The sequence below is a fragment of the Amblyomma maculatum genome, chromosome 1, assembly GCF_055883805.1.
Source record: "Amblyomma maculatum isolate TAMU_Amacu chromosome 1, ASM5588380v1, whole genome shotgun sequence".
NCBI classification, from domain to species: domain Eukaryota; kingdom Metazoa; phylum Arthropoda; class Arachnida; order Ixodida; family Ixodidae; genus Amblyomma; species Amblyomma maculatum.
In genome coordinates, this window is record NC_139344.1 from 409,841,690 (window position 1) to 409,854,096 (window position 12,407).

The following is a 12,407-nucleotide window of genomic DNA, read 5'->3' on the forward strand; positions in this document are numbered from 1 at the left end:
CCTGGACCAGTCAGAATGGCGTACGTACGCTTCATGATCGTGTTCTTGCGAGGCCATCGACCACTGCGTCACTGTGTAAGAATGGGTGATAACATGGACTCAGTTATCGCGCCGGGATTGATTCAGGTCGCCCTGGTGTATACATTTCACAGAGATGTAAACAGCTTGCTATCTTCATTAGTATGTCTGAAGCATAAAGAAACTCATCGTCTATAGTCTATAGCCAGAAATCGAATTACAGCTGAGATATTGCGATAAGAAGTTGAGGTTTTTTTTTTTTTTTTTTTTTTTTTTGTTCCCGCCGGTTGAATTCAAACTGTTTTCTCCTACTACGTAGTAGGGTAGTATGACGCACACTATGATGAAATAGGAGATTCCGTGATTTCTGGCGCACGGGGGCGGAAAATACTTCGCACGTGCGTGCCGAGTCATGATCTTCATTCGATACGCACTTAGGGTAGGCGCATATGCTGCTCCGAGCTCATATTTCAGGCGCCGCAGGCCCAAACCAAACTATCCGAACACGCACGAAGTGCCTATGTCGGAACATAACCGAAACTGAAGTGAACGCCTGTAGCGCCGTGTTAGCTGAGCGACTAGCGGCATCTACCGACAAGCAGACAAAATGGGTATATTTTTATTTTCGTCGGTCATCCTCATGAATAAAGGTTTATGAATGAATGAATGAATGAATGAATGAATGAATGAATGAATGAATGAATGAATGAATGAATTCGTTTGAACATTTACGTTGTATTTTCGTCTTTTCGCCGTCGTTTACGTGTGACAAAAACATGTTATCTCATATTCGAGACAAAACTGACTACCACATTCAAACGGTCAACGTAATTCGCGTTTATCAGCCTCCGGGATCCCTTGCGCGTCACGTGATTTGTAGTTGCGAGCCTCGGCCGTTTCGGCTGTGGCGGCGATACCTGTATTCCTCTTCTTCCTCTGTACTACCTTATAATAGGAACTGGTATTCTATCGATCCAAGCTCACTTCCTTTTTCTCTTTAGTGCCCCTTTAATAATTTTACTACTGCAAATCTTCAATTCATTTCAGTTTTCATGGTGGCTGTGTGTTTATGAACAATCTGAAAATTTGCAATTTAGACAGTTTTATTTACTGGCCGCTGACACCGGCACTATTTGTACACACAGTTTTCGCCATTAAACACTGTCGTTTTTTGATCTATGGGCCCATTGGGAAGTTTCGCAACTATATATGTAGTATTGAAGAGCTTTGCATGCGACATCCTCCGCTTGATCTGTTGGAATTGTTGCTAGGGGCTTTACGCTGGGACAGCGGCTTGTCTAGCTTCGCCTTGGGGTGATAAAAACATTTATTGCATCTAAGAAGAGAGAGTTGCATGGAGGTTGCTCTGGTGTCAGGCGTAGGACCCTTCCGCTCACAAAAACTAGGCAGAGCCTCAAGTATGGGACCTCAGTGGCTTCCGCTGCCGACATTGCTCGTTTGAACAACGCCTTTTGGGCTTTCAGGTCGGAGCAGGCGAGTAGGGTCGCCTCCCAGTCCGTGGCCGCAGACGAAGAGAACGTCTGTGTTCTGATAAAATCAGGCAAGTACAACTTAGTATAACAATATCTTGTCGACCAAATTCCAACTCTGTACAAAATTTAAGCTATAACAATTCAACAGTTTACCTGCGGGAAAAACATTCTACGGCATGCGTATAATTGCGAAACGCGTTGTAATGGAAGGAATTGACACGAGTTTTGTACGCGATAAACTTCAGCAGGGCTAAACAATTTATTATTGATGAGATTAACTAATTAAATGGGTGTGCGTTACTTGCCAAGAGCGAAAGATATTAGGTGCTTTCATTAACGGACAAACGTCGACACGATCACACGCAGAAACGAGTTCAGTCGATTCCAGTTCTGGCACTCTTTTGCGAGCGGTGCTTGCCAACGATTGCACTGTATAGGCACCACTGCTCCCATGGTATAGGGAGCGTGCCTGCTGACGTTCTCAAAAGCCTGTCACGAAGACGCCCCCCAGGTATCCTCGCTTGGAGAGGCAGTGTTCACCGGCGGCCGCCGGCGCGGTGGCGGCTAACAGGTCAAGATACACGCCTGGTGCCGACGTGCTCCGTAGGTGGCCGTCGGGGTCTGGCCGTCGAAGTTGCTCGGCTTTCAGCTGGCTCTGCCGCTTCCACTTCGTCCTGGACAATGGCCAAAACATGGACACAGTACTCGAGTGAGTCGGATATATGAAGTTCAGAAGCGCTGATACTTGGCGGACTATAGTCGACGTTCTATGATCAGTGGCTTACATTAGAATGCATCAGCATTGGCGAAAAGCTCCGCCTTAAGAGTATGGCGGAAAAGCTTCAATGGCTACTATCTGCGGCAACCTTGTAGTTCCACTTGCGCGCACATATATTTTCTGTTCGCTTAATTACCAATGCCTTAATTTCTCTCTCTAATATCTTACATATTTTTATTAGGATATAGTCCTAATAAGCTACCACGTTATGCAACTACCGAACGTAGGCAGCCACCCAAATCGATATAGAGCCCCAAGAGCCTTGGAAGCTTAATTTCAATTCCATCTTCATCTCAGATGCGCAACCCGATTTGGTAGCTCCTCTCAACTGTGTGGCAGCATGTGCTATCGTTGCATCACACATTCCATCGACAAATGGGTGCTCGGCCGTGTCGTCTGCCCTGCCAACATGACAGAGTGTTTGCCTAGGTGTGACCATAGGTCGGCAGAATCGCGAGTGCTCACTCAGGCTCCCTCATAAACATGTATTCAAACAACGGGCTCACTCTCACTCAGACTCGCATGATCCGGGCTTACACTCATGAACTCAAACTCACTCAGGCTGGCGGCTCACTAGGGCTCACTCATACTAATAACTCATCTGGGCTCACTCAATCATTTCAACTCACGACTCATCTGAGTTTGAGGAACCCACACGGGCTCACTCATTTGAACTTTACGCTCATTTGGGCTCACTCCTTTCGACCCACAACTAATCTGAAGGACTCAACTTGACTCACGACTCATGTCAATTCACTCATACAAACGTACGAATCATCTCGGCTCACTCATTGCGACTTACGACCTACCTGAACTCATGACCTATTTGAACTCACTCATTTAGACTCATCTGGAGTCATTACAACTCACGACTAATCTGAGCTCACTCATTTCGATTCGTCGCGCATCTCGACTCAACCATTTCATATCCCAGCTCAGGCGAGTTCTCATTTAGATTCGCCTTCGTTTAATCACTCATCTCTTCTCCTTAGAGGTCTGCACGGGCTCGGGCCGGCCCAAAAGCCTGTGCCCGGTCGCGTAGTATCCGGTCCGGCCTGCCAACGGTTCGTTAGGCGTCTCGAATGCAGAAATGTTTTTTCTTGCGTCCTCCCCATACGAGAGCCTCCGAGTTCTTTCCCGACGTCGATTCGCCTTTCCACCACGCTCCCTCGCCATGAAGGGATATTTGACATCCGTCAGCGACCGAGCAGGAGATCCGTTTATGTGCTATTAAGTTTCGACTTTCGGTGCTGCCACTTCGCTCACACCGGTGCAAATGTTTAGGCGTTCCTTTCGGGATTCGCGTCATATTCTGTCGCCTCTAACGCGCGCCGCTGTTGTGGCTTGCTTCTGACCTCGATTGGTTTCTCGGCGCTGGCAATTCAGCGGCAGCGTTTTGTCGACGCCGCAGAAGAAGTACGGCAAGTGAGATGAGCTCACCAAGTATTCGGCCACAAAATCAATCCTTTGCTCAGAGTTTGAGCTAGCGCGCTGTTGGAGAAGCAAGGAGGTCGTCAACATAAAAATTGCTCTTCTTGCTAATACCTCTGTCACACGAACACTTCCGATCCTCATTGAACTCGATTTGCATTGAGGCTTTCAAGAAGGATTGAAGCATCCTGTGCTACACGGGCGTTTTCAGTGAGCAGTCTCAATGAGTCGCAAAAAGAAACGCGAGATTGGGGTTATGATTGCGCGAATTCAGTGTGCACAGCAGCATTTCGCTTTTGGCGCCTCAGGTCAACTAACCTCTCTTCCCAGCAGTCGATGGGGGCTGCAGTTTCTCTTTCTCTCGACAGTTTCCGCGCCGATGCTGTCGAAGGGAACTCCATCTTTGCTTGCACTGGCAGTGGACTGTGGTGTCAAGATTATAAAACCAGCTGTTCTACGAATGTTCTAACAATGTTCTAAAAATGTTCTATCATGCATTTTAATATATGTATGTGTTATTATTTGCGGTTCTATTGAATTCATTTGTTTTCAAATTTTAGCGCTCGCTGATGACGAGGGTGTCGATGACCGCTTTCGAATGTGCTTGAAATCTCAAGAGCGATTAAGAAAGCAGCTTCGAGTCAAGAAGGCACCAGATCGATTGCACATGAAATTTGCCGTGCGACAACCTCGATCTACATTGAGTTGAATGCAGATAAAGTTCAGCGAGGATCGAAAGTGTTCGTGTGACATGGGTATAAGAACCCATTAGTCCTTCCAGCCACAAGTTATAGCAGCGAAAGAATTGCTTCATCGTTGCCAAATTCATTATTCGATCGCCGCAAATGCCACAAGCCTGCATCAAAGCATAACTTAGTTGTTGTTTTAGCATAACAGCTTAGGAGGACAGTGCTATCCAGGTGCTGTGCCTTTATACATTCTACAAATTTGTCATATTAAACACGAAGACTCAGCATTTCAAGGTTTTAAACTCGTCATCCTAAAATTATTTCTTTCTGTATCGTTGCTTCAACTGCAATTTAGCAGGTGGGTCCTGCGGGGCCTGGGCCTTAAGCCGAAGCAACGAGTCCAGGCCAGGCTCCGGCTCAAAATTTCGGCACGTGCACAACTCTACTTCTCATTCGGATTTATTCGCCCATTTCAATTCACGCTCACTTTGACGTTGGCTGAGGCTTACACAAAATGGGCTGCTGAATCACGTTTGCGTTCAACAATTCAAGTTATTTGTCTAATTGAGCATTTTAGAAGAAGAGGCTGTAGAGGCATCAACACTAGTAGTTCGTTTATTTATCATTCTGCAATAATGCTTTACGAATTATTAACACCTTCGAGGCATATCTTATAGATATATGAGGGGGCATTGAAGTACGGCAACAGCGAACATGCGCCAAAAGCCATTTGGTTTCCTGGTGCAAATTTTGATTCTACTTGCCCCGCCGGGGTGGTGCAGTGGTAAGACGCCCGACTACTGTGCCGGAGTTCCCGGGATCGAATCCCGGCCTCGGCGGCTGCGTTTCGATGGAGGCGAAACGAAGTGGCGTCCGTGTGCTGTGCGATGTCAACGCACGTTAAAGATCCCCAGGTGGTCGAAATTACTCCGTAGCCCTCCACTACGGCTCCCCTTTCTCTCTATCCACTTTCACTCCCACCTTCATCCCTTCCCTTACGGCGCGGTTCAGGTGTCCACAGAGCAAGTGTGACAGATACTGCGCTTTTCCCTTCCTATGAACCAACCAACCAACCAACTTGCTCCATGGAATCATCGTCTCGGCGCCACGACTGCGCAGTTGCATTCATTGCTGCTGACGCCGTACGACAGTCTCCACCTTTTTGATTCATCGAAAGCCGGACCGCTTCGCTGCGAGGGAACATTCGCTTCGATGGAGGCGAAACGAAGAGGCGTTCGTGTGCTGTGCGATGTCAGCGCACGTTAAAGATCCCCAGGTGGTCGAAATTACTCCTTAGCCCTCCACCACGGCTCCTCTTTCTCTCTTTCCACTTTCACTCCCACCTTTCTCCCTTCCCCTACGGCACGGTTGAGGTGTCCACAGAAAACAAGTGACACCGCGCCTTTCCCTTCCTATCAATCAATCAATCAATCAATCAATCAATCAATCAATCAATCAATCAATCAATCAGTCAATCAATCAATCAATCAATCAGGCAGCGGAGGTTACTCAGCTGCAGAGCCAGTAGCAGGCCCGTGCATTTTCGTTTCCTTCTTCCTACAGCCACAACAACAACAACAACAGCAACAACAACAACAACAACAACAACAACAACAACAACAACAACAACAACAACAACAACAACAACAACAACAACAACACAACCGTTCTATAATTCGTTTACAGGAAAGGGAAGACGCAGTATCTGTCACTCATGGAATCCCGGATAAACAAGGAGATTTATGAACAGCGTTTCAGGATCCGTGACAGGATGCCAGGCCTGCTCGAATTTATTTTCGAGAGAGTATTGAGTGGTTCATTAAAATTAAAAAAATTACAAGGTTTGAACGCTGCTGAAATTTGAGCGCAGCTCATCAGCTGTTTCTCCGTTTTCAATAGATTGAGGCAATGATTTCGAGCAAGATATGTACAATTACTGACAAATATTTTATTTTCTACACATGTTCCTTCTAAAAACATTGAAGGAATATTCCTTCAAGAAACACGAAGAAGAAACACAATCAATCAATCAGTTTTTTTTAATTTCGCTTTGGATGAGAGCGACGAACGCATATCCCGAGCTCCTAGGCTAGGCCGTTTGTCTCCGATAAATGTCGCTCCATTATTGTAAAATGTGTGTCATTTAATCTTAGGGAAAATACCCGGGTTCGATCGCGACCTCCGGCGGCTGCGTTTCTATGGGGGTAGAACGGAGAGGCGTCCGTGTGCTGAGCGCTATCAGTGCACGTTATATACCTGCATGTTGTTGAAACTAACCGTAGCTTTAATTGACGGCTCCTCTCTACCTCTCTCTCTCTCTCTCTCTCTGTTTCCACTTTCACTCTCACGTTCTTTCTTCCCCTTATGACGCGGTTCAGCAGGTGGTGTTGCCCCGCCGGGGTGGTGCAGTGGTAAGACACCGACTACTGTGCCGGAGTACCTGGGTTCAAACCCAACCTAGGCGGCTGTGTTTCGACGGAGGCGAAACGAAGAGGCGTCCGTGTGCTGTGCGATGTCAGCACACGTTAAAGATCCCCAGGTGGTCAAAATTACTCCGTAGCCCTCCACTACGGCTCCTCTCTCTCTCTCTCTCTCTCTCTCTCTTTCCACTTTATCTCTCACCGTCCTCCCTTCCCTTACGGCGCGGCTGAGGTGTCCACAGAAAACAAGTTAGACAGTTACAGCGCCTTTCCCTTCCTACAAATCAACCAATCAGGTGGTGTTGGGGTCAGGCGTCCACAGAACGTGCGACAGATATTGCTCTTTTTCTTTCCCGTGAATCATTTATTACTTTTAATAAAATATACTCTACGCGTGCTTCTCACTTATCCACATTTCAATTCTTCAACATATTGCAATTTCTTTATAAGAATCTGCCATGTTCTGTATCTTGTGATAACAGCTATGTGCACTGATAGAGCAAATTTGAAAAATTCACATTCTGGCTTTGCTAGGAAGAAAATTTAGTTGCCGGAATGATGTCAAACCTCAATTACGCGATAAAAGTCGTCGTGTTTGGCGGCATAAGGTGCAGGCACCTTTAAAAATTAACAATGTCATTTTATTTACTTGATTGCCGTGTTTCTTAGCTGCGCGCATGCCTCCAATTTTTGAATTTGAAATAAACTTTTCAGTTCATCTTAGTAGGTTACGTGAGACCTTGAGGTGCGGCGCTTTCCGGAGCCAAACCTCCCCCCATCTTATAACGGCAAGCATGCACATAGACGACTGTTGTCGCTTTCGTAGACCAAACAACCGGTTCTACTGCTGACACTCCTGATGCGCTCCTTGATCTTGCTCGTCAGTTTTGTAGCGAAAGCTACATTGGCCACGAACGAGGAGTTTCGAGTGGCGGGAAGCATAGAGCCGTTGCCTAGCAACCGCCGCAGCTGGCGGACGTCGCGTGCTCGCCGTGCTGCTGGCAATCAAGAAGCAACCAGAAGATGTCTCCTCGTCTTTAATGCAACAACATAGCTAGACATGGTGAGTAGCGCATCTTCTTTCTTCTCTAGCCTGAGGATGATAGTAGTGATGCTGATAGGCTAGTCAGCGGCGCATTTCGGGCGAGCGTGCACTCAGCATTGGACAGGATTGCATTGGACTAGATTAGATTGGACTTGATTGGACAGGTTTGCATTGAATTGTACATGATTAGCTGGTTTGTATTTCACTGGAATAAAAAGCTTCCAAGGTAACTGCGAGTGAAGCTTTTTGAAAAGCGACAAAAAATGTGAAAAAAAAGCTTTTCGATTTTGGTTCTCAAACCGGCAAACAACGTTCTGTACGGTATAACAAGCTTCATATCGGCAATAAATATTATGCTTGCTCAGAGGACACTGACAGCGTGTGCAAAATAGGGTCATTAAGTGACAGCCGTCTAGCCGGGTCTTCGTTTGCGAATACCCGCACCGATGCCTATACATCTTTATCCTTACCCAAAAACCTATTCCTAACGCCGTCCGTCGGAATATATTGTTTCTCTTCACAAACATCCGGAGTATTGTGAACAAACACCACGATTTATCTTCTATAATTGATGCATGCGTGGCCGATGTGGTGGTGTTAACGGAAACTTGGCTTTCAAACGTTATAAGCAATGCAGAATTGCATGACTGTGAAAAGCATTGCACCATCTACCACCAAGATAGGACTGCAAAACACGGAGGTGGTGTACTGATTGATGTTGCCGATTATACCTCGCATCAGACTTCGTCATTGTCCCTACTGCCCCCGAAATACTTTGTGTCCGCATAAACCTTCGCTACCAAAGTGCATTATTCTGTGTGGACTAAGGCCGCCGAACGCGGCGCCATCTTTCTGTGATGACTTACACAATGCATTGAACATTTGGTAACACAATTCCCTGCACTGCTTTTATTTCCGTTAGGTAATTTTCAGTTCAGTTCAGTTCAGTCGTGTCCGACTCTTCTTGACCCTATGGACCATGTCACGCCACGCTTTCCGGTCTCTCACTATCTTCCTAACATCACATAACTTCATCTGCAGTGCCTCGAGGATGCCATATAACCATCGCGTTCGCTGCCTACCCTTCTCTGGCGACCCTCAACCTTTCCCAACATCAAATCTTTCTCCAGCGACGTCTCTCTTCTCATCAGATGACCAAAGTAGCTGAGCTTTAACTTTAGAATTTGACCCTCCAATGAGCAGTCAGGGTTTATGGTCGGCAATATCGACTGATTTGATCTTCTGGCAGTCCAAGGAACTCTCGAGAGTCTTCGCCAGCACCACAATTCAAACGCGTCAATTCTTCGGCGGTCAGCCTTTTTCACAGTCCAACTCTCGCATCCATACATCACAACTGGAAAGACCATAGCACGAGTTATACGGATCTTGGTTGGCAGACTAATGTCTCTGCTCTTTACTAGGCGGTCAAGGCTAACCATTGCTCTCTTTCCCAGAAGCAGGCGTCTCCTAATTTCATGGCTGCAGTCTCCTTCCGAGGTAATCTTGGAGCCCAAGAAGAGAAAATCTGTCACAGCTTCCACTTCTTGTCCATTGATGCTCTAGGACTTGATAGGGCAAGACGCCATAATCTTTGTCTTTTTAATGTTCAGTTTAAGTCTAAACTTCTCACTCTATTCTTGTACGCGCATCAGAAGTCTCTTGAGTTCCACTTCACTTTCTGCCATTAAAGTGGTATCATCCGCATATCTAAGGTTGTTGATACGTTTTCCAGCAATCGTCACTCCAGCTGAAGACTCGTCCAGCCCGGCCTTCCTCATGATGCACTCTGCATATAGGTTAAATAGGCAGGGCGACAGTATGCAGCCTTGTCTCACTCCTTTCTCAATCGGAAACCAATCGGTGAGACCATGCCCAGTTCTGACTGTAGCCTCTTCTCCTTCATACAGGTTCCTGAGGAGACAGATGGGGTGAATTGGAACTCTCATCTCTTGGAGAGCTTGCCACAATCTGCTGTGATCTACGCAGTCAAACGCTTTCGCTTAATCAATAAAGCAGAAGTAGATGGGTTTCTGGAACTCTCTTGCTTTTTCCATGATCCAGCGAAGGTTGTCAATTTGGTCTCTAGTTCCTCTGCCCTTGCGAAACCCAGCTTGCACGTCCGGAAGCTCCCGATCCACATACTGCTGCAGCCTACCTTGGAGGATTTTCAACATCACCTTGCTAGCGTGCGAAATAAGCGCGATTGTGCGGTAGTTGGAACAATCTTTGGCACTGCCTTTCTTTGGAATGGGGATGTAAACTGACCTCCTCTAATCCTGTGGCCACTGCAGGGTTGTCCAAATCTTCTGACATAATGTATGCAGAATGTTAACAGCGTCATGGTTGAGGTTTTGAAGCAACTCAGCTGGAATGCCATCAATTCCGCTAGCTTTGTTCTTAGCAAGGCTGGCTAAGGCCCATTCAACTTCACTCTTCGGGATGCCCGGCTCGAGATCAGTGATCACAACCGTCTTATGTTGAGTTTGCACATTCGGGTCCTTCTTGTACAGTTCTTCCGTATATTCCTGCCACCTCTTCTTTATCTCTGACGCTTCAGTGAGGTCCTCGCCTCGTTTGTCCTTTATCACGCCCAGCTTAGCACAGAAGCTTCCTTTGATATCTTTGATTGTCTTATACAGAGCTCTTGTGTTCCTTAATTGGCTGTTGTCCTCAGCTGCTTGGCACTGTATGTTCAGTAAGACATTCTTATCTCTCCTTGCTATTTTCTGAAAATCCGCATTGAGAACCTTGTATCTTTCTCTTTCCCCCATAACTTTTTCCATCCTCCTTTCCTCAGCTATTTGCAAAGCCTCTTCAGATAACCAGTTTGCTTTCTTGCATTTCTTTTGCTTTGGAACTACCTTAGTAGCAACTTCTTGTATTACATCACGAACATCAGTCCACATCTCTTCGGGCTCTCTGTCTTCTAGATCTGATTCTTGAAATCGATTCCTGACTTCCACAGCATATTCTAATGGAATTTGATCCAGATCATACCTGAAAGGCCTTCTAGTTTTCTGCGTTTTCCTCAATCGAAGCTTAATTTTGGCAACAAGAAGCTGATGATCGGTGCCACAATCGGCCCCGGGCCTTGTTTTTACTGCTTGTATAGCGCTTCTTCATCTCTGCCGGCAAAGAATATAATCGATCTGATTCCTGTACAGACCGTCCGGTGAAGTCCATGTATACAGGCGCCTCTTGTGCTGTTGAAAATGAGTATTCGCTATGGTCAGGTTGTTTTCTTGACAAAACTCTACTAGCCTCTGCCCAGCTTCATTTGGCTCGCCAAGACCGAACTTGCCTATAATTCCGGATATTTCTTTACTCCCGACCTTAGCATTCCCGTCTCCTATGAGAAAAATGACGTCTGATGATGGGGTGCGGTCTAAAAGGCATTGTAGGTCCGCATAAAATCTCTCAACGTCAGATTCTTCAGCAGTAGGGGTCGGTGCATAGACTTGGATAACTGTTATGCTGAAAGGGTGACCTTGGATCCGAAGTGAAATCATTCGGTCGTTTTTGGGGTTGTACCCTAGCACTGCTTTTCCCATTCTTCTGTTTACTATGAGAGCGACCCGGTTCCCTCTCTTGGATTCGTGCCCACAATAAAAGACATAATGGTCGCCGGAGTTAAATTCTCCCATTCCGGTCCACGTGAGCTTGCGGATACCCAAGATATCAATGTTCAATCTGTCCATTTCTCGCTTGACGACATCCAGTTTACCTTGCGTCATAGATCTTACATTTTACTTTTCTCCATATAGCTTGGTCCATGTCTCTTTCCATATGTCAGATATATTTCCGCAATCAGCCAATCCTTTTGAACATATGTAAGCACTTTACCGTGCGTGGCGTGACATGGTCCATAGGGTCACGAAGAGTCGGACACGACTGAACGACTGAACTGACTGACTGAAGCACTTTACCGTACACAACTTGTTTTAGAGCCTACAAGGTTTGGTTCTGGTACATCTAACCTGTTAGACTTAATTCTTACCCCTGCTCCTGATCTTCTACATCGTGTAACCCACATGCCCGGGTTTAGTTATCATTGTCTTATTCACTTAGAAATAACGGCGCTTACTACTAAAAAAGCTAGTAGCATTAAGACAATCAGACATTATTCCAGGGTTGACAATACATCAATTAAACGCGAACTAGACCTCTTCATAGATAACTGCATGCCTACGTTCTTCGAGATAACTGTTGACCAAATTGGGCTTTATTTAGTAATACAGTTTCGTCACTAGGCTACGTACGTCCCAATGCACCAAAGTTTAAAAAAATGCCGATCCCCGTGGTTCAACATTGCCATGAAATGACTTTAGAATAAGAAGCTCTTCTTTCACCTTGCAAAACGTGCAAACACTGCAAAACGTTGGTCCGCATACGCATGTTCTCCGAACTTACCGACTAGCTATCAAAAAAGTTAAGCGCGTGTTCCTAAATAACACTGCCATCACTCCTTTCTGCTAATCCATCTAAGCTCTGGAATATTACAGGCACACAGAACGAACAGTCATTCAACTTTCT

At 46.1% G+C, this 12,407-nt stretch overlaps 1 protein-coding gene across 1 annotated transcript in view; it reads right to left on the bottom strand.

Annotated features, from left to right (window-relative positions):
- Positions 1–1,989: 1,989 nt before the first annotated feature.
- LOC146208916 (homeobox protein SAX-1-like) overlaps positions 1,990–12,407 on the bottom strand; it is a 46,784-nt gene continuing 36,366 nt past the window's right edge. Inside the window, exon 3 of the mRNA XM_084579490.1 lies at positions 1,990–2,185. Within this exon, the coding sequence (XP_084435616.1) occupies positions 1,993–2,185 (193 nt within the window). The 3' untranslated portion in view covers positions 1,990–1,992. The remainder of the gene's footprint in view (positions 2,186–12,407) is intronic.